The following is a 26,308-nucleotide window of genomic DNA, read 5'->3' as shown; positions in this document are numbered from 1 at the left end:
TGAGAGAGATCAACAGAGAATGAACAGACTGTTTTGAAAAGTAACTAAAGTAACTCAGATAACCGCTCTGTACAATTATGGTGAGAAGAATAGCATCTCAGAATGCTATTCTGAGATGCGGGTTGGCACTGTTTTGGCGGCACAAGGGGGACCTACACAATATTAGGTAGGTGGTTTTAATGTTGTGGCTGATCAGTGTAGACAGCACAGAAATGCACCAGACTTGAGCACTAGAGTCACAGATGGTTTTAGGACCAAGGAGGATTGGCTTGTATGTGTGGCTGCATATATTAACAAATAAATGCATCACATGATATGCATAGTGTAACGCTGGGGTCTAGGAGTGTAAGAGGAAGAGAGGAGACGCAGGAGTAGATTCTTTAAATCCTTTAATAATCGCTGGAGTGGAAACACACAATAAATCTTAACACTAGTAATCACTGGAGTGGAACAAACTATAACTCTAAACATCAAAACTTAACACAACGTGACACTTCAAGGACTGGGTAAAACTAGAAGATATTTATACAAAAGGAACTAATGAGGGAATGGAATACAGGTGAGGATAATAAGAAACAGATGGAAGTGATGAGGGCAATGCACTATGGGAAATGAAGTCCAGGGGGAAACTTCAAAATAAGAGTCCTTGAAGAAGATGATGGAGACAGACTGTGACACATAGTAGGTAAAGGATAACATAATGTCTGATGCAACACAATTACTTGATACAAATACACAAAAAGATGGTAAATCGTGAAATAAGCATAATAGATTTGCATATCATGCAATGTTAAGATTTATTGCACCAATAATTAAATATGAATTGTCATGTGCAGGCAGATAAGATCCATGTTTAAATCGAGCAGGGTCATAGAATGAAAACGATCTATTAGTAGTGTGTAAAGGCGGTTATATGCAGGATGTGGTAACCGTGAGTTCCCTATTCATTTTGTGATAGGGAGAGAGGTACCAGGCGGCTGAATGGAAGAGCCTCCGCTTGTCTAGTTCCTTCACGAGAATTCAATCCCATATTCATGCAGAACTATTTGCAACACACACCGTGAAAGATAAAAATGGTGTTGATGATGGTGATTCTTAAATCCCATAATCGTTGCATCTAAATTTCTTTGATACTGTATATTGATGCACTGCGATGCATCGATGCATTTTTACACCCCTAATAGTTATGATTAAACAAATACTTTAGGCTTGTAGAAGTGAAGTGAAAATGCTTCCCATAATTTATTTAATTGAAGTCAAAGGTTCACTTAAAAAAAATAATTATTCAAAACATTAATCTAACAACTGGCAGTAAATTCTGACATTTAGAATGGTTGTTGGCAGTGTGCGTGTGTGTTGGCAAGACCTCTGATCCCCTGCAGCACAGCTGTGGTATGAAAGATGTCTGGCATTCCAGTGAACGGTTCCAGAAATGCGACAGCAGCCTTTATTGTTCCCACATTCATGAACAGTTTTCTGTCCGTGTGCACTTACTCAGTATTTTTCAGTGCTTATGCTATCTATCTATCTATCTATCTATCTATCTGCCTGCCTGTCTGTCTGTCTGTCTGACTGTCTGTCTGTCTGTCTGCCTGACTGTCTGTCAAGCAAGCAAGTAGTCAAATGCATTTGTTCATTGGCTTTCAGAAGTAGGGATTATCAGGATGGTCGACTAGTTGTACACCAACCAACGAGTTGATTTGTGTGGTCAACTATGTTTATTTTTTTCTTTATTTAAAAAATAAATAAATTATTATTTAGTGTTAATATTTTGCACAGCAGCACAATGAATTTAGATATGCAATGGGATGAATTTCAGTACGTAACATCTTGAAAAGTGTTTTAGCAGATACTCTCTCTGAGAAGTTGCATGACCAAATTAATCTGCTTTACTGTAAGAACCTCATAAAAAACAGATCTAAATTCAGTGTGATGGATATATGATTATAAATCAGCATAATCATACCTGTTTTTCATAACACATACTAGTCATTCAGACACCGGCCAGCTGATTATAAAAATAGTAGAACTGCACATCCTCAGTTTGAAATGATTCAGCATTTTTCATTCTTAAATTAATTCCTACAAGCCTTCCAACACACGCAAGCATGCACGTCCACACACACAAATTCAAACATGATCCTTTTCGCCAGTGTTCAAATGCAAAAACATACTGTATTTACCTCCAGAAGACAAAAATGTGTGTATCCAAATGCTCATAAAAACAGGCACTTAAGCGATCAGGGCCTGCTGAGGGACTTTTGAAAAGCCATCAAGGATTTCAACCAATCCATATGTAATGAAGGCTTGACCAAACCAAAAACTATTTAAGCATGATTTAAGAAGGTCTCTGAGAGCATCTTGTGTGCTTTAATGGAAACAAAGAAATTTGACTTTTTATACAAAGTAGTTAAAATGGTCAGTGTCACAAATTTGCCTGTTTGGTTTGTGATCTATAAATAGTGCAGAATTATTCATATTACATCATAACGTTTCTTTATTTTAAATGTTAAGAATCCTAAAACTTTTTGGACTCCACTAGATGTTTAATTGTTGCTGCGCTCTTTGAAAGTAACAATGACATCTGTGCAAATACATTAATTCTATGCAGGGACCTGCTTGTGCTGGCGTGCTTTGTGCTCGTAAATGATTCTGGGATCAGAATGAGTGCTGTGTTCCAGTGCCAGTGATGTAGCGAAAGTGTTTGGGCCTGCCCTCCATTAGTATCTCTTTTTATCAATGAGAAGAGTACATGTTTGTACTGTTACACACCCACTGACATGCAGACAAACACAGGGATTTAGCTCTGTTATGGCTTTGAATGTATGACATTGAAGTGCAAGAACTTTTTTGAAGGTTTTGGGTCTTCCAAAAGTTGTGTTTGTTTCCTGTAACCTTTGAAGCTTGTAAACAGGACGTCTTGTTTTTCAGGCTGCTGTAAATGGCGACACATCTGTAGGAGAGGGACTGTCAGAGAACGACAGCGGGCTGGAGATGACCAATGAGAACAGCCCGCTGACTGCGGCAGAGCCACCCTCACCTTTCTGCCCCAAACAGAACGGAGGTGCAGCCTCACCCGCAGGTACACAAACTTTTAATAAAAACCAATAGCACATGTTCTGGGTTCAATACAATTTAAGCTTTATGGACTGTGTCTGTGGCCGACTGTCAGTTACCTAAAAAAAAAATCAATTTCCATAAATTTAAATTCGTCCCTAAGTTTGTAAAAGCAGTCAAGATTCCATAAAAATACTGTTCTTTAATCTTTCCACAACACCACACAAATAGACCTGTGGAATTTGCATAATAAAGAGAACATAAGTTTACTGTTCAATGCAGTGAATTTTACACAAGCAATGCTTTAAATAATGAAGCAACTTCTCGAAGTTAAAATGCTGATAGTAACTACAAGCAACACAGCACGCTGTCAGCATGCATGAACATTGCATTTCTCTATTAATTCCCTTTAAAAGCACCACAGAAAAAAAATATTAAACTCACTATTTTGTTGTTGGACGATTTGTAGAACATCCTTTATTTGACTACTGTCCTCTGACTTCTTTACATCCATCATCTTCAGTAACCCTCAGTCATTCAAATGCTCCCAAACAGATGATTAAAGTCTTTTTTTTTTTTTTGGTGGATATGAGTCTGGTAGATCGAATTCCTCTGTTATATTTTGCAGTTTGTGTGTTTAAGCCCAAGTTTCATGTGAATTGAAAGTTCATGGTCACCTGGCCAAGCACCACATGGCCACCATCTTTAACCATAGTAACAGCCAGTAATCAGCCAGGCACAAGCGCAGGAGATCTTCACATTTTGGCTTACACTGAAAAACTCTTTTAGATTATATTTCTATACATTATATATGTACATACAGTATATACTGAGTTAACTTCCGTGATTATGCTAATGCCAGGCAGCGCTCATTGTCAGTGTTTAGTTTCAGTTTCTTCGGCAGTCTGCATCAAATAAATGTAGAGAAAGTTCTATCTCTCCTACAATGTGCATCCATTTCTTAATTTGTTATTATTTATTGCATGACACGACCTTATGCAAATACTTGGTACAGCTGTTATATTTCACGTTTCCCCCATTCTGATGCAGTGCTGTTTAGTTTACAACCTCCAGAGGTGGTTTGAGCTATCAGATTTATGTCCGTCTTGAATCCTTCTTGGAGGGCATTTACACTTGGTCTATTCATGATTGGATAGCAATCAGTAAAAACACATGAAATGACCAAGTGTAAATACCAGGGCCATATTAGCACATGGGCTTACCAGAGCTTAAGCCTCAGGGCCCGCAGCTCTGGGGGGCCCCAAACTCCCGACGTTCTTGAGAGGGCATGTATGTAAACACGTTCAGTGGGAGATGCTGATGTAAACACAGAGAGGGTGCGCAATGGCTAAACCCATCCGTGAAGCGCATGATCATCAAGTGATAACGTTTCGCACCCCGTTGGTAAGTACCGGGGCCCCAGAGCACCTTAATGTGGCCCTGGTAAATACCCACTTAGAAGTTGTAAGTGCATTTTTGTAAACATGATTTTTGCTTGTTTTTACAACATGAAGGACAAGTTTAAATTATTTTTTTGTGGTGATCGACAGCATGCAACAGATCTTTCGATAGATTGTAGTTGTACTGAATCTAAAACAGTGCTTTAAAACATAAGTATCTGTGTCTGACATTTTTGTAGGCCTATACCTAATATACAGTATACCTCTCTCTCTTTGTATCAGATGAGAGTGTGAACAGCATTAGGAGAAAGCGATCCCGCAAGCGATCTGATACGGAGGAAGATAGTGCCTGGCACTCCTACTACAGTGAGGTGAGAGCTTAACGACATATCTGATCTTATCAGTCTGAATGAATAGTCCAGCACTAAGACACATCCAATCCATTCCCATCCAAGCCCCTCTAACTTCACATCAATTTTAATGCCATTTCCACAAGATAAGGGTGGAAGAGAACAATAGTCACTGCTTCATTCCGGAAAGTTATTTTTGTTTTTTAGATCAGTGAATGTGCTGTAACATAACTAAAAAAACAAGACATCATAGGACCCCCATGGTCATGGGTTATCTGAAATATAAGGGAATTCTGAAATTACCTGGAAAAGCCATGGAAATTAGTTAAATCTTAAAAAATGTCACAGAACTTTCTACAGTGAATCTATATAATATAAAATATGAATATAATATTGGCTAGATATTGATCTTTGTGAGTGCTTAGGTAGAATACAAAACATCAGTGTGTCTGTTTAGGACCTTATGGAGACATTTGTCCACCCCATAAATCTCTATAAAATGATTTCTAAAAAACCCTTTTCCAATAATCATGAACAGTAAATAACGTCACACAGGTTTGGAACAACTTGAGGAAGAGTACATTTTAATTTTCGCTTTAATTCCCTTTTATGAAACAAGACATGCAGAAAAGTTCATTGTGCAACAATCCTGGTGCCCCTTTGAGCAAACACTCCGCTGTATATACTACATGCACATTAACTGGAAACTGTGTGCATGTGTATGCATGTCTGTGTGTGTATGTTGTGACAGATATCTGAGCCTACAACACATTTCACCTTTCAAGAAGATAATAGCTATTCCATCACTACTGTAATGGTTCCTTGCAACCAGATAATTATGATAAGCAGGAATTATTTTGATCCTTAATGTGTTAGTGTTTGTGGGCATCTGAGGTTTTCCTAGAAAGTATAAACAAAAATTATGCAACCAGTGCAAAGAGCAAAAAGAAGACAAAGACAATATTAAACTGATTTAGTTCACAGACCCACCCTGAGACCATTTAATATTTTATTTTACACTCTGCAAAGGAGCAAAAAGCAGCAAAACCATTTGATACCAAGTATTCTTACCATAACAATTATTACCTCTCTTTAGAGGCATTAGAACAGTTTACAATATTTACAATGTAGTGGGAGACAAATTAAGACAATTCTTAATGATGCTCCAAACATAAGTTCAGGAGGAGTCTTTTCATGTAGGCCTGCCAAGCATATCTTAAGGAAATATAAGCTGCTGCTTTCCTCACACTGGTGACTCCACCTCCCCATCACCAACTTTATATTTCATAATGCCTATACCAATAATTATTCAAAATGTTTTTTCTTGTTCTTGCTTTCGTCAGATCTCAGAGCTCAAGTCCAGTACCATGTTCGAGCCCCTTCATTACGAACAGCATGCCAAATCCAACCCTTTAAACTCTATAGACCTGCTGGCGGGTCCACAGTGGGGTGCTATATAACAAAAAAAGTTTTGCTTAAAACATTAAAGTCCCCAGAAAATTAAGTCAAGCATATGAGTTATCATTTGAAAGCTTAGAATCTGAACCATCACTTTTGCATTTATGTTACATAAAATAACAAAATAAGATCTGAAACCATTCGCATAACAAATTAGCGCCCCCTAGTGGTAAGGGGGTACAAATCTTAATATGAATATAAAGTCTTCTACTTAGCACTTAAATAGACAAGTCATATATCAAATGAAAGCTCTCATTCTCAGGAATGTGTTATGTGCTGATCATTGCTGCTGTAAACCCAAAGAAGCCAAAAACGTTATATCTGCTCTTACCTTAGGCAGTTTTCTAAAAAATGAGTAATTTTTTACTTGTCTGTGAGCTTGCTTGGCTGAATAATCCAATGTTATATCTTAAATGTCCAAAGCAAAATATACCATCCAGCAAGTAAGGCATACTAAACACATCATCAGAAAAATATGTTATCGACTATTGATGGAGGATCTCAGCTTTCCAATGACACTTTGATTGAGCTTCTAGTCCACTCAGAGGCTAAGGTATTCAATGAAACAATGAGGCATGAACTGAAAATTAGACTTAATGTCTATGGACGGCACATCTGTGAGGGTTGAAATTTGAGCATCACCTAAAAAATCACATTGTATATTGTGATAAAAGGTGATAGAGGAAAAAAAAAGTGATTTTGTTTTTTGTTTTTTATTTTGTATCACACTGCCCTAACACGTATGGAGAGTTTAGTGGAAGTACTGAGGCTTATTGCCATGGTGTTATTGTTTCAGGAAAAGGCTGATGTGGGGTCCAGTTGTCAGACGGGTTTGCGCCAAAGGCCCTGTCCCAGGACTATATTCCAGGCTGGACTGACAGCTCACACTAAACCACGCAACAGAGAGAGGGGACGCAGCAAACAGGGCCACATCAACCTGGTATTACTAACATTCATACATACACAGCCTCTGTTCTGTCTATCAGAAAAGCCGAAATCAGGGCTAAAGAATAACATTCACCCTTGTGGCACATTGAAAACAACAAAAGAGGATTGAAGTTGTCATGCCACTGTCAGCATCCCACATTTAACTCAACACCTTTAAGTAACGCCGTCTGTCAGCCTGTCTGTCACTTTAAATTGTTTCTGCCCAGCCAATAAAAACAGCAGTCTTGGTATTGTAAATAGATAAAATCTCCCCCCTTGCCCTTTTTTTCTTTTTCCTGTGTCCCACATTTGCCATGACTTGCACAGTTTCCAAGTTTGTTTTGTCTGTGTTGTGGCGGGCTGAGAGAAAGCAGTGCAAGTGGGTGTGGCATCAGGCCTCAAAGAGCCATTTAAATGAAAAATTAGATGGGGAAAATGAAATGTATAGGGCATGATAGTGAAGTAACTGAAATGGGGTGTGGTGTCCTTGCAGTGCTTGAGCAGAGTGATGGTCTAAAAAGTGCAGTTTTGGTACAGGTGAAGACAGGGTCTGGTCCCCTCATCTGAAGGGCCAGTGGACCAGCTAGAAACCTGCTACTATGGGTTAGTTCCAAAACCTAGTAAGCCTAGGTCTCCTACCTACATAGGCAGTTAGCATCCTTACTGAATTTGAGACGATTGGAACACTCTTTATAGGTGGCAACTCCATACATATTCAAATAACGTTCTACGCAGTGCACGGGAGACTCGACACGCAACTAAGTTCATTCCAGGTTACATACAACTTACGTTTTTTCGACGGCATCTGTGACATGCTTTCACGGACAATAATTTTGACTTGTATCTCAGTTTGTAAAAAGAAGCAAAACATTAGCTGACAGAAATGTACCTACAATTGGAAGTGTATTGGGGCAACCAGTATGCATTTGCCTCATAGACTCCCATTATAAGTGCAAACTGTCAAGATGCTATTTTTGGTTTGTTTAAATAAACTGAGGTTGAAACTGTTGTCTGTGGTAATTGACTGCATTCCACAGATACTGTTGATAAAGCTAAACTTACATTTAACCTGGGATAAATGATCACTGATGAAAACAATATCTTAAACCAGCCTAAGCTTGTCTGCTGGTCCCCCAGCCTGGTCAGACTGGTCTGTTTGCTGAGTGATTCTCACAAATCCTGGTCCTGTTTTACTCCTGTTTAAAGTGTATTTTTAGGGCCATTAAGGTTTTTAAATTGTGACATTATCTTCAAGATGCACATTTTACTCCAAAATGCTTATTAATGCAATGGAAAAAAGATGATCATTATGACATTCTCATTACCACAATGTGGGGAAAAAAAAATATTATTTAAAATGTATTTAAGTACTTGTACATCTTACTAGTACTCCATTGTTACTGCCTTTCATTTTCACTGATTTTATACATTTTTTTTATAGTGAATATAGTATTTGCTAGATAGAGTTCTTAGGTAGAAAAATAACAATGCAAAACATCTTAATGGTCCTAAATAGAAGCTTCATTTTCTTTACACAAAATGTAATTTTCTGTGTTTTTTTATTTATTTTATTTTATTTGTATTGATTTGGGGTTAAGCATAACTAGGACATTTTCTTGACTGGCTTCATGAGAATCACCCTGTCTGACCCACTTGTCTGCTGGTCAGACTGGGAGACCAGTTTTGGATGGTTTAAGCTGTATGTTTTTAGCATGGATATCATGATAGTTATATATTCATTTATTCGCTTGTCTGACAAATATGTCCAGTTTCTCGATCTCTCTGCTAATATGTGTTTGTTTGTACTCTGTTGTGCATAATGTAAAAAAATGTATACAGTAATGTCTAGTGTTCCACAGTTTTAGTGTGACTGTGTATACTTCCCCTTGAAGTTATTTTAAATTGCTGTTTTATGTCAGCAGAATCCAATTGTTACAAGAACAAATTCTTGTACCTGACACGTATTGGCGAATAAAAGGTATTCTGATTCTGTAGGTTTATAGTGTTCTCGAGGGTCCTGCTCTGGAGCTGATGGAACAGGACTCCAAAGACTCTGCACAGAGCAGTGCCACCTCCACCTCCACTACTGAAGCAGCCAGCCAACCTGAGTACAAGGTACATCAGACACCCACCCACACGAGTCAATCAGTGTACATCCTTACATTCATCCTGTCCTGTCCTGTTCCTCTTTATACTCATTCACAAACAACCCACAATCACCTGCCTTTGACATATAACAGTAGCCAGAATGGCTCTGTTTAAAAGTGATGATAACAACTTTTGTGTTTATGGTCTATTCTCTGGTTTGTGAGTCACAAAGCCAGGCAGCTGTGCATTTAGAGAGCAGCGATGACCAAGACAAAGAGACATTGGAGCTCATCAATGGGGTTTTTGTGGGTTATAGCGACTGATTAAGTCACTGTTGACCACAGACATATAAATACTTACACAAACATACACTTACAAACTTACACAGGTGAGGAAACAACAGCAGTGTTGAAATGGTACCTGATTGATTGAGAATCGTGCCCAGACAAGCTCAGTGTCAGAGGTTTTGCTTGTGCCTCAGTCCAGGCTCAACCCCAGCTCTCAGAACACTAAAGAGCGCTTCATGTTATATCCTTCTTTCTGTAGTTTAATCAAAGCAACGTGCACAACGATAATGAAAAAATGTCCTCTAATTAAAATAGTCTAGTCATCGGTTTTGTTCGGAATATCAAACTACCATACCACTTTTACTATTCCAGCAGTAAGTATTGTAGTATGTATATTGTACATAATATGCAAATTTTCTATATGCAAGGAATACTCAGATGACCTATTATATTTGACCTACTATAACTGTGCCATATACAACAGAGCAACTTCAATGTAGCATACTGTACTACTGTTGCGTTCTAATGCATCCTGTTTCAAATACAGTTTATATAAAGTCGTAGGCAGAATGCAATATACACTATATATAAGCTAGTATTCCATTCCTAACATGCCATCATCTTTTCACTCTTGTATAGTTTAAAACCAGTATGGATTTCATTTGTCCTGTGGGACAAAAAATAAGTTATTTAGCAGAATGTCCAGGCTGCTTTTTTCCAGACAACAACAGTGAATAGGAACTGAGCTGTCAAGCCCCAAAAAGTACCAAAAAACATCATAAAAGTAGTCCGTATGACATTCTATTTCCAAGTCTTTTGAAACCATAACCTCAGATATCTGTGATAGTGTGAGAAATCGTTATTCACTGAAACTCTTGAGTTCCGTCCGTTCAAATTTGGGTTTGTGATACGCAAAATCATATACAGTATGTTTCGAATTACATGATTGTGAGTTGGTGGTGACAAAATTTTCATATTTTGTTAACTATCTCTTTAAGTACTGCATGTTATGCTTGGATAGCATATCAGGAGTTAATTTCATTTATCTCTCCTCTCTTACCCAGGATAATAAAGGTTTTGGTATTGGAGAGTTAGTGTGGGGCAAGATAAAGGGCTTTTCTTGGTGGCCAGGGATGGTGGTGACCTGGAGAGCGACAGGGAAGAGGCAGGCCTCCCATGGGATGCGCTGGCTACAGTGGTTTGGCGATGGAAAATTCTCAGAGGTAACATACAAAACTAAAGTTTCAACTAGGGCTTAATACCACAATTTCAGTAGTCGAAGTAGACAAATACCATTGAAATTTCACTATTCTTTGATAGCAATTTCAGTGCCACAGCAAAATGCAATTTGCTGTTAAACATGTTCCTTAAAAAAAAAAAAAAAAAAAAAAATGAAAAAAGTGTAAATATTACCAAAAAAATATAAATAAAAAAAATAATGGGATGTAGCCTTTAAATGTTTCTCAGTTAAGATTACTTCAATTTGTTATTGTTCAAGTAAACAGTCAGTAATAAAATGAAAGTTGATACAAGCAATAGAATAGATGTAAACAATAGAATAAAAATAAGCACACTTTTCTGGTAGTTTTTCAGGTATCTAATAGTAGTATCAAGTATTTAAGTCAAAATTTAGAAATACAAAAAATACAAAAGGAGTCAAATAAAAAATAAAATACAGAAATTATTGTTATGAAATACTTAAATTATTATATCACAAAAAGTCCAAAACAGCAAATTCAAAACAGGACATTTACACATTAATTAATTAGATCAGTTATTCTCAAATTGTATTTTTTTATCATGCCCCCCTTTGAAACAGGAAAATCCTTTTTGAAGTTTTTTTTATTGCAAAACAACTGCTTTAAAAAATATAACTGCATTTTCTTGTCACTCTGATAAATTACAAAAGAAGTGTTATTTAAAATATACAAATCAAAGGTGCAAGCGTTCATTCTGTTTTCACTAGGTGGGTTTCCATCCTTGTATTTTTATGTACATTTTCTGGATATTGCATAAAAATTGCTGAATGGAAACACCAAGATGGCAAAAAAATCTTGCATAAAAAACGTTTATGCTCGTTTGAGGTGGATAAATGTCGATAAGAAGAAATGTGCATAAACTACGATGGAAACACATTTACCGAATAAACTCCTACTGAATATATTAGGAATACAAGATGTGCATAAAAAAATAATTAATTCATAACTAGACTAACCAGTGGACCAATCATCTCATCTGAAATGTTGCTCTGGTCATCCTGAAATTACAGTGTCCTGAAAATCCAAAGCTTGTTAAGAGTTTGCAGAGTAAATAAGTCGAATACAAACTTAAACTGTGTCGAAGAGCAGGTTTATTGACACTTTTGAAAAATAACTTACAGATCCGCACGGTATAGTCATAAGAATGGAGAGACGCACACACACATAGTGCTCCCAGAACTGTATGATGTACTGTAACTCCCAGACATCAGACAAGTTCTTTACAGTGTTTGGTCTGCATGCTCTAAACCATGAGTATTTTATTAAAGAAGAGTCACAGCGGTTAATGGAAAAATAGTTAGTGTTTTGCTAAATAATGAAAAAGTGTGGCATGCCCCACACTTTGAGAAAAACTGCATTAGGCTACCATCATTGTTCAAACTCTAATGGTTACGTGCTGCTAATAAACAAAGCATGTGGTGAAGGCAGAAAATGTTAACTTGTGTTTACTGTTTATAGAGTTTCCATCTAGACACACTGCCACCTAAAAAAAAATAAAATAAAATAAAAATTCAGGAACAACATATTTCTGTTTTTGCTGAAAATTACCCTAATTTTTGCAGCAGGCATGCACCAGTAATTTTGTAGCCACTGTGTTCAAACCATGACAGGAACTACAGATACTGTAAAATACTATTTACTGTTTTTTTTACATTTTACTGTTGACTTGGAACTCGTTCTTTTGACATAACTTGTCCCAACCTAAGTTCTCCTATTGTGTGAATAAATAAAAAGCATTTGGCTTCATCAAATAAGAGAGTCATATTTTGCAGGTATCTGCTGACAAACTGGACTCTATCACAGCCTTCCCAAAGTTTTTCAACCAGTCATCCTACAACAAGCTGGCCTCATACCGCAGAGCCATATTCCAGGCCCTGGAGGTAAGACCAGTGAGGAATCTCTTTTAATTGTTATTGAAAAGCACTAAGAGATTATTGTTGCTTTAGGGGGAGTTGGCTACTGCACAGCAGCTTACCACACCTGAAGTTGATTTAGCAGAGGACAGTGATACAAATATGCACCTGCTCTTCCAAAATATAGAAGCATGTGCATGGTTTCTGTTTTGTTTTGAACAATGTGTGTGTGAATGAGATCAACAGAAGACTGGGAAAACACTCATCTGAAAACTCTGGAATTCCCCAGAGGTTCCTTAATTATCTCTCTCCAAATCGCACCTTCGAATAAACTGAACAAAAGCCTCCAAGCCCAGACATGCATCAGCACTACAGGACTGGCTGTTCTCAAGTCTCTCTCTCTTGCATTCTCTACAGAGCATGATTAACAGTCTGCAATTTTTCTACATTTTCCACAGAGAGGATAGTCTTACTGAATGTTTGTTTTTGAGATACAGCACACATATCCAGTATATTCACTTTTTCTGCCCCCACATTTGAATGTCTATCTCAGTCAAGTATTTGTTTTCAGGATTTTCTTTACACTGACATACAGTTGCAGGAAAAATTTTGCAAACACTTTGGATATACCTGGATTTCTGCATAAAATGTGATCTTCAAAATCTTCAAAGTCATAACAAATAACACACACTGTAAATAGTGGTAACTTGCAATTGTTATGATAAGAAACTATTTCTACTCGATCTGACCCTTAAAAATATTTTTTGTTGGTTACCTAATGTGGTCAAATTGATTCAGTCATATTAAGTAATATTTTTTACTTAAATTAAACCAGTTCATTTAGATGTTCCTACATGAAGTACATTTAACTTCTCCAAAATCTAAACTAAAGCTAAAGCTGACTCCACACTAGCAGATTTTTCCAGTGATTTTCAGGTGTGAGCTTCATTAACGTACCGGTAATTGCCGACTAGGCAGAGGGAAACGAAGCGCACATTAACGTTTGTCAGCGGGAGGTCTTTAGTCACTTGTACTTCAGGACTCCCTGCTGAGTTAATGGCTTCCAAAACTGAAAAAGCACATCAGGCTTGCTTGAAAAAATCATTCTGTCACCGAGGCGGACTCTTGTGTTCTCGTCAAGTGACCAATGAGCTTCTTTTTTTACTGAAGAACTGACAAGATGCCAAGCTGTTCTGAATGTTTTCATCTGTTATCGTACTAAGCTGCATATCATCTCAAGTGCTGATTGTAATCCAAAGTGATTCTGCTACCAAGCATTTTTCCTCACTAAAATTAGTAATGAAATCAGAAAGCAGATGCACAACAGTCTGTTTTTATTGAACAAAATTTCTTTACTCACTGAAAGCTGCATATGGACATATGTGTTCTACGTCAAGCCTCGAGGGGATAAATACACTATCACACACTTTCACAAGGGAAAGTTACTCCATAAATCACATCCTAAATCACTCTTTTACAATTGCTTATGCTCATGCGGTACTACTGTTGTTATTTTGGCAAGCTAACCGTGATAAGGATTAAGAGAGAGAGAGTTGCGGTGAGTTGGTATGTTTTTCACCACTCCACATTTTATATCAAGTGTGCCATACTTCCGACTTTAGACAGCGAGATCTCAGCAAAACAGTCGGCATTTGTGACACCCTTGACCAAGATTGATTTTGTTTTGAGTCTGCTAGTGTGGCACTGGCTGAATCTGCAGTTTAATCAATGAGATGAGATAAGAGAGCTGCCATTCCCAGATAAGAACACTGACATATTTTTGGTTTAATTTTCACAAGAAGCTTTGCCTGATGCTTCTTGTGAACCATAACTTGAACAAAAGAGATCTCAGATCACCTACTGTAAGATCAAAAATTGTTGACTTCCATAAAGCTGAACTACTGTTCTCTTTCTATCTTGTCCTCTTGCTGTGTGTCCCTCAGGTGGCTAGTATTCGTGCAGAGAATACTTTTCCTCCATGTGAGTCAGACAGTCTTGAAGAGCAGATAAAGCCCATGCTTGACTGGGCTCATGGCGGCTTTCTGCCCAAAGGTCAGGAGGGCCTGAAACCCAGAGAGAATGCAGGTGAGAACACATTATAATGACAGCAATCCTGTGACAGTCTAAGTTTTACTTGCCAGTCACATCTCAAACCCAATCCTTGCATTTGTAATGAAACTGCTCAGCGATCAGAAGTAAAACATAAAACCATGACTTAAAGGTGAAGTGTGCAATATTTAAAATAATTCCTCATATCTAATATCATAATTTACTATACAGAGAAAACTATAGGTAAGCCATTCGTAAAGATTGATTCCCCTGAAAAGTGTAAAACCTGTAGCTCTGAGGCAGCGAAAAGGTCTAGCATCACTCGTTTGCTGATTGCAGATGGATGTTTTTTAAGTCGCTTTGGATAAAAACATCTTCTCAATTACTAAATGTAAATGTAAGATGGTTTGATATTTTGTTATAAAATGAAATGTTATCAAAAACCACATTTTTAGTGTGGCTAAAGTGTCCAAAAACATTTTTGGGGTTACTGCATACACAATCTAATTACCAGTGGACACAAATCCGGCATGGGGAGGAAACGATCAAAACGTTCTCTGCGTTCAAAGTATGTACAGTATTTGATGAAAGACACTCTTCTCGGTAAGTAAAACAGGTCGTTCTTTTAGGTATGCATGTGAGAAGTATGAATAGATACCAGATTTACTTCATCCGGGGACGTGGGTGTTGACACAGTGACCCAAATATATGACATGATAACAACAACTGCAAAAAATAATTACTCTGGTGAGCACCATATACTGTATATCAATTACAGTTAAAAAAAAAAGGAGCCTTCCTACTCATGGTTCACCACTTTTCTTTTAAATTCAGCGTTTTGAACATGACATCTCCTCAGCTCCAGAGGGATTATGGGATAGTCTAGTGTCTTCTCCCTTTCTCGCTTACTGTTTGATGAAAACTGTAGATTCGGACATACTACTCTTTTGGCATATTGTTTTTGGCATAGTAGGGAAGTATGGAAATTCAGACGCATTGAAGCACAAAGAGACCAGAAACTTTAAAAATAAAAATCAAAGCAAAATCAAAATAAAGGGCCAAGATGAACCATCCCAGCCATGACAAATAAGAAACTCAAAAGCTCTTAAAAGCATTAAATGCAGGCACTGGCAAAATTTCAAACAATGGCATCTTGTTAAGTCATAGAAAGTGTTAGCAACAGGAAAGTAATGTGACTTGTTATTCAGGTTTTTCTCCAGTCACCGAAACTGTTATTACATGTGGGAATGGTATGAATTAATTTCTCGTCCTACAGACGGTAGCTTATCAGTCAGATGCATCTTTAATTTATACCAAACACACAGAGGAAAATGTCATTTTCATCTGAGGTAAAACAAATTATTTTCACTTTTTCCCATGTCTCATGTTGATGTACCTTACATAAAATTTTAGTAAAAAAAAAAAAAAAAAAAATCATATGAAGGCACACTTCATATATGTCTACAAAACTACAAATCTAATTTCAAGCATGTAAGCATAACCTTGTAGATCAACAAAGGTTTTTATGATCATAAACACAAATTCAGTCAAAGTTTCAATACAAATGTTTGTCAAAATGTTGATTGGTAATGTGTAATTTGAAAACATGAGAAGAAGAGCTTTCCAATAAGTATAAGAGCAGAATAGAGCTGGGCGATATGACAATATATTATATATTGTGGCGATAGAGATTAGAGCAAAATAGAGATTTTGATATTTTCGATAAAGATTTTTCTATATCGTGTATATCACAATATGTAAATATCCAAGTGCGTGGCGTGTGCATATCTATCATCAGGCAAGACTTCACGTGAGACTGAGGGAATTGAAGAGACATGGGCAGGGTTTTCAGGCATTGAATATTTCAGTGAAATTCAGCAAATTCTATAACATTTCTCTTGCATTCGGCGCTTCATAAATGCTAAATTTGGTTCTCATCTGAAACATGCATCTGTGTTTCACAGAGTATTGTGCAATATATCTGGAGCACGCAAATACGCGCAAGTGCGGCAGGCTTCCTGATATTTGTGCTCCAGAGACAGGAGAGTGTAGAGCAGGTTCACTCACGCTACTCAATATTGCAGATCACAAAACTTGCGTGTCCCATTTAAATTCTAGTTCAAATTAGTTTTTTTTTTTGTTTTTTTTTACCTTAAAGCACTATGAAGGAAATCAAACAGCTAGACGGCCCAACAGTCTAACTACAACATTGTTATGTGCCAAAATATATGGTTTTTAAACTAAACATTATCACCTTTACTAAAATTCTGCTCAAATAATATTAGATATTAGGAAATAGACCTGCCAAGTTTGCCTTCAGATATTCATATTCAGATATTCATTTTCTCTATAGAGATGGCTTAAATTATTAAGTGTTTATTTACATTGGATATTTGTTTACTTATGTATTATTTTCTTTATTGCATTGCTTTGAGAAGATGATGAGTTTTTTGAGGAAAGTTTATAATAATAATAATATTGGTCAACAACATATCAGACTGAAATGCGGCATAATGTCAAATTTAGTACTGATTTATTAAATTTAGGTTGATTAAAACCAAGGAGAGTTTTTGAAGATTTTGGTCATATCGCCCACCCCTAGAGCACAGTATAGAATGAGAGAGAGTTTGTGTTTATCACTGATAGTGATACTCTTCTTAAAAGCTAGCAGAGCCCTCAGGTGTCAGAGCTCAGTCCAGTGTTGACAGGTTACTCTCACACTTATCAGCTTAAAAGCTCTCATTGGTGTCTCTGATCACACACCTCTGTTTGGGGTACATTAGAGATCATACATCATGTTTCAATGGCCCTACGCTCTGCATTTGTAGGGTTGTGCTTTCAGAGGACTACCTCAGGGCTGGAACCTATAGCTTGAGCTATGATGGCTTCAAGTAGTTTCCATCATACTAAACTGAAACTGCTTCTCATTCATTCACTCAGAAATCTGCACCAGACACGCACACATGGATATATGTGTATTTCCTGAATGTTTCTGGGTGGTGGCATAACAAAGAAATTTCATTGTCAGCTCCTTAGAAAGTAGTAAATGATTTATCTTTCCCTTTCTTCTGGGAAAAACTATGAGTAATGGATCTTTCAGTGACTCCAGTAGCTGGGCTTGCCATAGCCCTGCCAAGTATGGACATATTTAAACATGTAGTCCTTATGTTTGTTTAGTAGTCGTATTATGTATGACCGATCAGTGAAAAATGTGCTGTACGACAATACAGGGTTTACATTAGGTCAAATTCACTTATACGCGTGCAATAAATAGATTTTTTTCATTCTGTTACAAAACAGAGTGAGCTGCCTCCATAGGCAGCATTTTAAGGTATCATAGGTGTAGAGTTGCCAACTGTCTTGTATTTCGGCCGAAATTATGACATCCCGCATGAGACGTCTATTATCACGTATTTTAGCAGATGGCAAAAGGTCCCATATTGAAGACTTTGTGTCCCATATTGAAGTGGAAAAATGCTCAAGGGGGACCAAGGGTCCGACAGTGAAACGCACAAGGGGGACTCTTCATTGGCGTGCTCCCAATGTGAAGGCTGACCCAAAAGTTAGGCAGATAAAATTATGCTACTGTACCTTCTAAGATACCTCCTTGTGTCTAAAGTCTAAGGCAGCATCAAATGTATTCTTTGCAGAGAAAGCAATCTCGGAATGCATTGCGACAAGTTTAATGACAAACTAAATCCGAGATGACCTACAAAGTGAGATACATTTTTATTATAAAAATACATATAATTCATTCAGTTCTGAAAAAGTGTCAATCAAATAGTTCAATATAATTAAATCCTGACTATTTAACCCAATATTTGTGTAAAAAAATAATATATATATATATATATATATATATATATATAGATAGATAGATAGATAGATAGATAGATAGATAGATATATTTATGTTTATTAGAGTATTGCGTTGTTAGCTTAGCAACATGGTAACACGGAACTCTGTTGAAATAAATTGTGAGCAAAGTCTCCCTTTGCGAATTGCTATTTGTATGATGCATGGAGTTGTGTATGTAGAGTGTTCCAAATCAGTCACTTGTGAAGTGATTACAGTCAGAATGCTACCTCAGAGGGAAAGGTAGCTCACTAGGTTTTAGAACAGAATGTCTTATTTCAAAGGTAAATACAATTTACTTGTCTCATGCTTACCAATTCACTGACATCACATTATCTAAAGGCAGCATTCACAGCATTGACATCCATATCAAACAAGCACAACCCTGGAAGCTTAACTGATGTGGTATCCATTGTTGGCAAATGTTAGTGTGTCACAAGTTTAACTGGAACCTGCTGGTTAAAACATAACTAACTGCAATTTGATTTCCCCAAATCATGCCAATTGGTTTTATATAGCTGATACTCTAGGGGCATTTAAAAGCATTTTAGTACAACACAAAGCTAATGAAGACATTGAGAATCAAAACTACGTGTGCTGAGATGAATTTCGTGGCAAAATTTCTCACCGCGATGTCCCACCAACTGGCCCAAGTTGAAAGAGGCCACCCCCATGACAGTAGGATGTTCTGTTGCAGAGATATTGTTGTTGTTCCATGGTTGCTAGGGTAACCCATATGGTTGCTAGGCAGTTTCCAGGGTGATACTTATCAAGGCTCCTTGCTATCCTGAGTGAAAAATGTCAACCCGGAAGTCTCTACGATGTTCTGGTGCAGAGAAATATGTTTTGCTACTTGGTTGCTAGTGTAGCCCATGTGGTCGCTAGGCAGTTTCCATGGTGATACTAAGAAGGCTGCTTGTTGTCCTGAGTCATACAAGCCAACAATGAAGTCTCTACGAGACTCTGATCCTGAGATACCCATCTAAGCGATTTGGAATGGAAGTCAATGGTGTTTTGTTGCTAGGGTGCTCTAAATGGTTGCTAGGACATGGCTAAATAGTTTCCACGATGATACTTGAAGACTGATTGCTCACTTAATTAAAACAAGCCAACTCTCATGTCTCTAGGACATTCTGATCCAAAGATATTACACAGCCATTTTTAATTGAAATCAATGGGGATGGTTTCTAGGGTGCTCTGAAGGGTTGTTAGGGTGTGGCTAATCATTAAACAGAGTGATTCTTATTGGCTGCTTACTAACCTGACTCAAAGGAGCCAATCCACATGTCTCTAAGTCATTATGTTCTGAAGATAAGTTAATGGGGGGGTCACATAAATGGATGTTAGGGCATGGCTATGCCATATCCAAGGTGATACTTAAAGAGTGATAGGTAGCCCGATTTAAATGAGCTCGACCCCATGTCTCTATGTCATTCTGATTGGGAGATATGATCTGACAACTTTCTTGCTTTGACTGCCATAGTAGGAAAAAAATCCCTTCCCATAGTACGCTATGGGACAGTTTGGGACGTTTTTTTGCCCCCCAGGGGTGCACCATACCCCCAAATCCTTAGAAAAGTCATAGTACAGGTGTTGTCAATAGGCCGGTCATTTTGACACCTAATTCGTGGGTCTACTACAAACGGTGTGGGACGAGTTAGGTGCTGAAATTTTGTACTGAATAATAATAATAAGTATGTGAGATTATAATAGTGATGCTTTGCTCTGCAAGCACCACTAATTATTATTTTGTAATTTATAGTCTGTTCTGTTGGCTTGATCCTACAATGTTGTCAGATGTGCTGTGTGAGAGTTTTAACAGTCTGTCTACTTGTTCATGGCTCTCTATCTGTCTTAGTGAATCTCACAGAGAAATGTCTTTGTTCATATTTCATGGCAAAATCATATTTTGCATGAAGAAAAAAAAAACATTACAATTTGACATTATTTTCATTACAGTTAAGCACCCCCTCCCTCCTCCAATTTCTTGTTACTATAATTGCATCTAATTCTCATTACTGCAATACAGTAATATAAATCATCTTGCTATCTTTAGCTAGCTACTGAAGTAGTTCTCACAACATAGTGTATAGCCTACACTGAAAAAAGTTAACCTGAAAAATGTGCTTTATGTGGTAATAATGAACTGGTTTATGAACTGGTTTGATTCAAGTCAAAAATTTGATGAATGTACAAAATTATTTGGGCAAAATCCTGAATCAGTCAGGGTCTCAATGTCTCAATGATTGATTCAGGACTTTGCCTGAATAATTTTGCACATTCATCAAATTTTTCAGTGTAAATTAAATTAAATTCAACAAATACCACCATCATGTATGCTTACAATTTCAACTTTGTACTATTTAAGTAATATAATATATTTAAGTAATATATAATTCTTTTTCAGAATATAGTACTGAGATTTATGTTCCCTGTCTGTCACTCACTCGATGTTGTGTCGATGTAGTGACACTAGGGGTTTGCTCTTGAGAGCCCCAATCACCATTGCTTTATTCAGAAAAGGCCAATGAAAATTGGCTAGTGGAATTTGCATGCCACTCTCCGCCCCGGACATACGGGTATAAAAGGAGATGGCATGCACCACTCATTCAGACTTGTTCTTCTGAGCCGAGCGCATGTGTGTGTTCGTCCCATCACCTTGCTATTGCCGCTGGAATTACGCCGCGTATCAGCGGTCACCCTCGCACGGTTGAGTGTTGTGCTTCCCCTGGGTGCTTCGGCAGCTGAGTCCACAGGTGTAAAAAAGAGTATATTCAAAAGAGTATATTTTCTCTAAAAGAGCTTGCACAAACGATTGCCATCCTTTTAAAGATGTCCTTTCCCCTTTTGTGCTACTGGGTGTGGTTGTTATCTCTCCCCACCGGATGGTCATGAAATCTGTCTCGAGTGCTTGGGTCGCCAGCACGCCGAGGCAGCTTTTGTGGATGGGTCATGTTTTCACTGTGAAAACTTGCCCATGAGAATGTTGCGGTCGTGGTTCTCTTCCTTCTTCGTTAAGCAGAGAGCCACCGCGGCTGCTTCCCGACCCGGTCCATCCTGTGTTGAAACTCAGGTGGCTGGGTCGGCGAGCGTCTTGGGTGATTTGGATGTGGATATAGGAGCTTCTCCGCCAGCTCAGTTCCCGCGGACCTCCCATCCCCCAGCATGCTCGTTCTGCCCGGTAGAGTTCACGTGCGAGGCAGGCAGTCCGCCTCAGATGTAAGTTATCGAGGATGAGTTATCGGTCACAGCATCAGAGGGTGGGCTCCTGCTTTCAGAAGCGGACGAGTCTACTGAGCTCCCGCTCTCAGGCGGTAGAGCTCAGGACAAAGCGGACGCTGAGTTGGCAGCCGTGCTTGCCTGGGCGGCTGCGAACATCAGGCTTGTTTGCGTGAACATCGGGAGCGTTCGCGGCTGGATGATTGGTTTCTGGGCTCGGAGCGCGGCTCAAGTCTTCTGCGAACTTCAGGAGCTTGACAGAGGGGTCCTTGGCAGTGCAGTCATTTGTGTAGAGGGAGAAGAGTAGTGGGGAGAGCACACATCCCTGGGGGGCACCAGTGCTGATTGTGCATTTCTCACTAGCTGCTGCGTGTCTGTCAGAGAGTTGGTGATCCACTGACAGATAGAGCCGGAAATAGAGAGCTGGGTTAATTTAGTCCATAGGAGAGCGGGGTTGATGGTGTTAAAAGCCGAACTGACATCAACAAATAGAATCCTTGCATAAGTCCCTGGTCTGTCTAGATGTTGATGTAATGCAGTCCCATACTGACTGCTTCATCCACAGACCTGTTTGGTCTATAAGCAAATTGTAGGGGATCCAGAAAGAGTTCTGTGATGTTCTTCAGGTGGCACAACACCAGTCTCTCAAATGACTTAATGACCACAGACGTCAGAGTGACGTGTTTGTTGTCATTAAGTCCTTTGATCTTGGGTTTCTTTGGGACTGGGATGATTGTTGAGCATTTGAAGCAGCAGGGAACTTCACACTGCTCCAGTGATCTGTTGAAGATCTGCATGAAGATGGGGGCCAGCTGGTCAGCACAGGATTTTAGACAAATGGGTGAAACACCATCTGGCCCTGTGCTTTTCTTGTCTTCTGTTTCCAGAATACCTGGCACACATCCTCTTCAAAGATCTTAAGTGCGTGTTGAGTAGCAGGAGAGTAAATATTGAGTAGCAGGAGTGTAAATGTTTGTGTGCTGGGAAGGTCGGAGCGGGTGTGGGTTGTGTGACTGGGCTTTTCAAATCTACAGTAAAACACGTTTAGGTCATTAGCCAGTTGTTGATTCCCTACAGATGGTGTCTTGTAGTTGGTAAAGTCTTTCAGGCCTTTCCACACTGATGCAGGGTCGTTAGCTGAAATTTTTTTCAGCTTTTCAGAATAGCTTCTTTTAGCCACTCTAATCTCCTTTGTCAGTCTGTATTTAGCCTGATTGTACAAAGATTTTATCCCCACTTCTGTAAGCATCTAATATGGTTTGTCATTGTTGTATGTTAAATAAGGCCTAGTAGGAATGCACAAGTCCTCACAGAAACTGATATATGATGTCACAGTATCTGTGAGCTCGTCCAGGTTTGTGGCTGCAGCTTCAAAAACACTCTAATTAGTGCAGTCAAAGCAGGAATGTAGTTCCGGCTCTGCTTCATTGGACCATCTTTTTACAGTCTTTAATACAGGTTTAGCTGATTTTAGTTTCTGCCTGTAGGTCAGAAGAAGATGAACCAGACAGTATCAGAGAGTCCTAAAGCTGCACGTGGGACAGAGTGATATGCATCCTTTATTGTTGTCTAGCAATGATCCAGTGTACTTCTGTCTCTGGTGGGGCATGTAATGTGCTGTCTGTATTTGGGCAGTTCACGTGTGAGATTTGCCTTGATAAAATCTCCAAGAATAATAATAAGTGAGCCCGGGTGTTGTTGCTCCGTGTCTGTGATCTGATCAGCCAGCTGTTGCAGTGCTGCGTTCACATGTGGAGGAATATAGACACTCACAAGAATACACGAGGAAAACTCCCATGGCAAGTAGAAAGGCTTACAGTTTATGAAGAGCACCTCTAAATTAGGAGAGCCCATCTTCTTCAGGGTTGTTACAGCTGTCCACCGACATTAGTTGACGTAAAAACACATTCCACTGCCTCTCGTTTTCCCCGTTAACTCTTCGGTGCGATTCGCTCTGAACAGCTGGAAGCCTGGTAGATGTAATGCACTGTCCGGAATGGCTTCACTTAGCCAGGTTTCCGTGAAGCACAATGCAGCAGAATTTGCAAAGTCCTTATTTTTGCAGGTGAGGAGAAATAATTTGTCCGTTTTGTTAGGAAGAGAGTGGAGATTCGCTCGATGGATGCTTGGCAGCGCGGTTTGAAAGCTGCGCTGTCAGAGCTTGACCAGTGCGCCGGCTCGCTTCCCACATTTGCGTCTTTTAGTGTGCTTGTACAGCACCGCAGCTCACAAAATGTCAGAATAATCAAATACCGGTAAAAGATTATCTGGTGTTTGCTGCCGAATATTCAGCAGCTCGTCTCTGTTAAACTGATCGGAAATAATTCCATGGATTACGATTGTATTGGAGTTGGCTCTCATAACATATAGCCTACAATGGAAACAAGTTAACCTAAAAAAGTGTGTTTAATGTGGTCACATCTAAATTAACTGGTTTGATTCAACAAAAAAATGTTAATTAACATATCTGAATAACCCTGAATTAATCAGGTTACACTAACAAAACTAAGTTTAGTGGTTAGATCAAGTAGAAATAGTTCATCAAATTAACAATTGCAGGTTACCCATTTTTACAGTGTATGCACTAAGTTAGTTACTTCATTATCACATTAAGTGCCTGATCTATAAAATGTCAATGTCATTATTCACAGTATGTCTGTTTACAGTCATGAGTAATGTAGGGGTGCTTGTGTCTCTTCCAGCTGAGTATTGTGTTCTCCCCCTGGCCTCAGAGAGCTCAGCGCTGCCGGACTCCAGCCCTCCAGAGTTCCCGCCCTCTGCCAAGAGAGCTCGACTCAGTCTCTGTAAGACCAAACCTGGCCCTGAGGACGTCTATAGCAGAGGTCAGTGCTCACTCAAGGCTTGTCATTCATGTTAATACGTGACAACAGATTGCACCAAATGTGATGTTAAATGATACAAATGTGAAACTACAGGGATTAGTTGATTTGTAATGTTCTATTCATACCAAGGTCAAATTCCTGGCACAAACAACATGCACGAAAGGATGTGAAAATTAAAACCATCCATATCTGTGATGTCTTTCATACCAAGTATGAAATATTCTGTCATAGAATAATTTGTTCATTTGCATTTCAGAACAAATGGTCCATGAAGTTTTAAAGAATCACAGAAGTATAGAAGGTATGTAATGATTTAAGCTACTTGCTACTGACACACTATTTCCCCATTAAAACACGTAACAACACTAATGACCTCTAAATCTTACATTTAACCCTAAAAAGGTTTTTGTATCCTGGGGGATGCAAAAATTTAAGAGGCTGGGGAGAGGAGCAGTGAGTGAGTTGGTAAAATTGTTGTGAATAATATTGAAAAGGGGGTCCCTGCAAATACTGAAGTCATGCGACTTTGTATATAAAGTCTAGCATCAACTCACAGTCTTTATCTAAAAGTAAAAGGAAACATTTTTGAGAAGGCAGCTGACCTTGAGGCAAATGCTCCTATCTTTTTGATGTTATTTTAGTGATTTCTACAAGCTATAAAATAGAAAATAAAAGCAATATTTTAGGAAAAAACATGGAATTGTATTATGTGGATGTATTACCTAATGTGTTGGAAATTAGCAATGAATTAATTTTTGAGGTACCTTTATATGCTTGCCTTTTTTAGGGATAATAGATATATTTTATCAAATAGCAAAATACTAGAAAAGTAAGATTGCGATTGGCATTTTCCTCTTCAATACAACAAAATAATGACCAATTTTTCAGTGACCTTCTGGAAGTATTTTTCTATATAAATGTTTTACATTTTTTATTTAAAATAAATTATCTAATACAGAGTTTGCATGCCATGAACCAAACCAACCGGCTCTGAGGAGATGTATCACAACATTACAAACTTTGATATGAAGCAAAAAAAAAAAAAAAAAAGGGAAAGCATTTTTTTTTTACAAAGTTACTTTTTTTATTGAGGCAAAGAACCACTCATCACATGAAGCATTGAGAATGACATAATTTAAAAAAAAAACGATGGTAAAGACAAAACCACTTGCATATGGCCAATTATAAAAACAAAATATTCAGACATATACAAATAGTGCGTGAAATCATGGAAACAATTGTATAGCACCACGTGTGTCCAATGACAGACAAGTCACAGCAGTGACCAGGAAGCCCTGCCTTCCTGATATAAGCTACTGTCACCTGCCTTTCTCAGTATATCTCTTCCCTGTGCTACTGCAAGGAGGGAAGTGTGGTTCAGATACCTCACTCCTGTTATCAGAGAACCGGGGTTAAATATGTAACCTTAAACATTTTTCGGTATGTCACTATGGGATGTGTATTATGTGGACAACTCCCAGATTGCAGATATGTTGTCTAAAGCAGACTGACTCCAAACTATAATGCCACCAGGGAATAGTTATGGAATGAGATACTTTAAACCTCTATTAAAACTGAGCCTGCATGTGTGTGCTTATAAATCAGGATCAGACCTATTCACGCTAAGGACCGTGTAAGCCAGCGAAGGCTCGGTAACATCCAG

The 26,308-nt window shown here is 38.4% G+C and overlaps 2 protein-coding genes across 2 annotated transcripts in view; one reads left to right on the top strand and one right to left on the bottom strand.

Annotated features, from left to right (window-relative positions):
• Positions 1 to 26,308, bottom strand: part of LOC127419409 (F-box only protein 6-like) — a 312,359-nt gene that overhangs the window by 168,627 nt on the left and 117,424 nt on the right. The window lies entirely within an intron of this gene.
• Positions 1 to 26,308, top strand: part of LOC127419398 (DNA (cytosine-5)-methyltransferase 3B-like) — a 71,362-nt gene that overhangs the window by 13,374 nt on the left and 31,680 nt on the right. Inside the window, exons 3-11 of the mRNA XM_051660738.1 lie at positions 2,932 to 3,082; positions 4,740 to 4,828; positions 7,062 to 7,205; positions 9,188 to 9,307; positions 10,632 to 10,790; positions 12,599 to 12,706; positions 14,623 to 14,764; positions 24,505 to 24,645; positions 24,902 to 24,946. Coding sequence (XP_051516698.1) covers positions 2,932 to 3,082; positions 4,740 to 4,828; positions 7,062 to 7,205; positions 9,188 to 9,307; positions 10,632 to 10,790; positions 12,599 to 12,706; positions 14,623 to 14,764; positions 24,505 to 24,645; positions 24,902 to 24,946 — 1,099 coding nt within the window. The remainder of the gene's footprint in view (positions 1 to 2,931; positions 3,083 to 4,739; positions 4,829 to 7,061; positions 7,206 to 9,187; positions 9,308 to 10,631; positions 10,791 to 12,598; positions 12,707 to 14,622; positions 14,765 to 24,504; positions 24,646 to 24,901; positions 24,947 to 26,308) is intronic.

Source organism: Myxocyprinus asiaticus, chromosome 28, assembly GCF_019703515.2.
Source record: "Myxocyprinus asiaticus isolate MX2 ecotype Aquarium Trade chromosome 28, UBuf_Myxa_2, whole genome shotgun sequence".
NCBI classification, from domain to species: domain Eukaryota; kingdom Metazoa; phylum Chordata; class Actinopteri; order Cypriniformes; family Catostomidae; genus Myxocyprinus; species Myxocyprinus asiaticus.
This window is presented reverse-complemented; position numbering and strand designations above follow the sequence as displayed.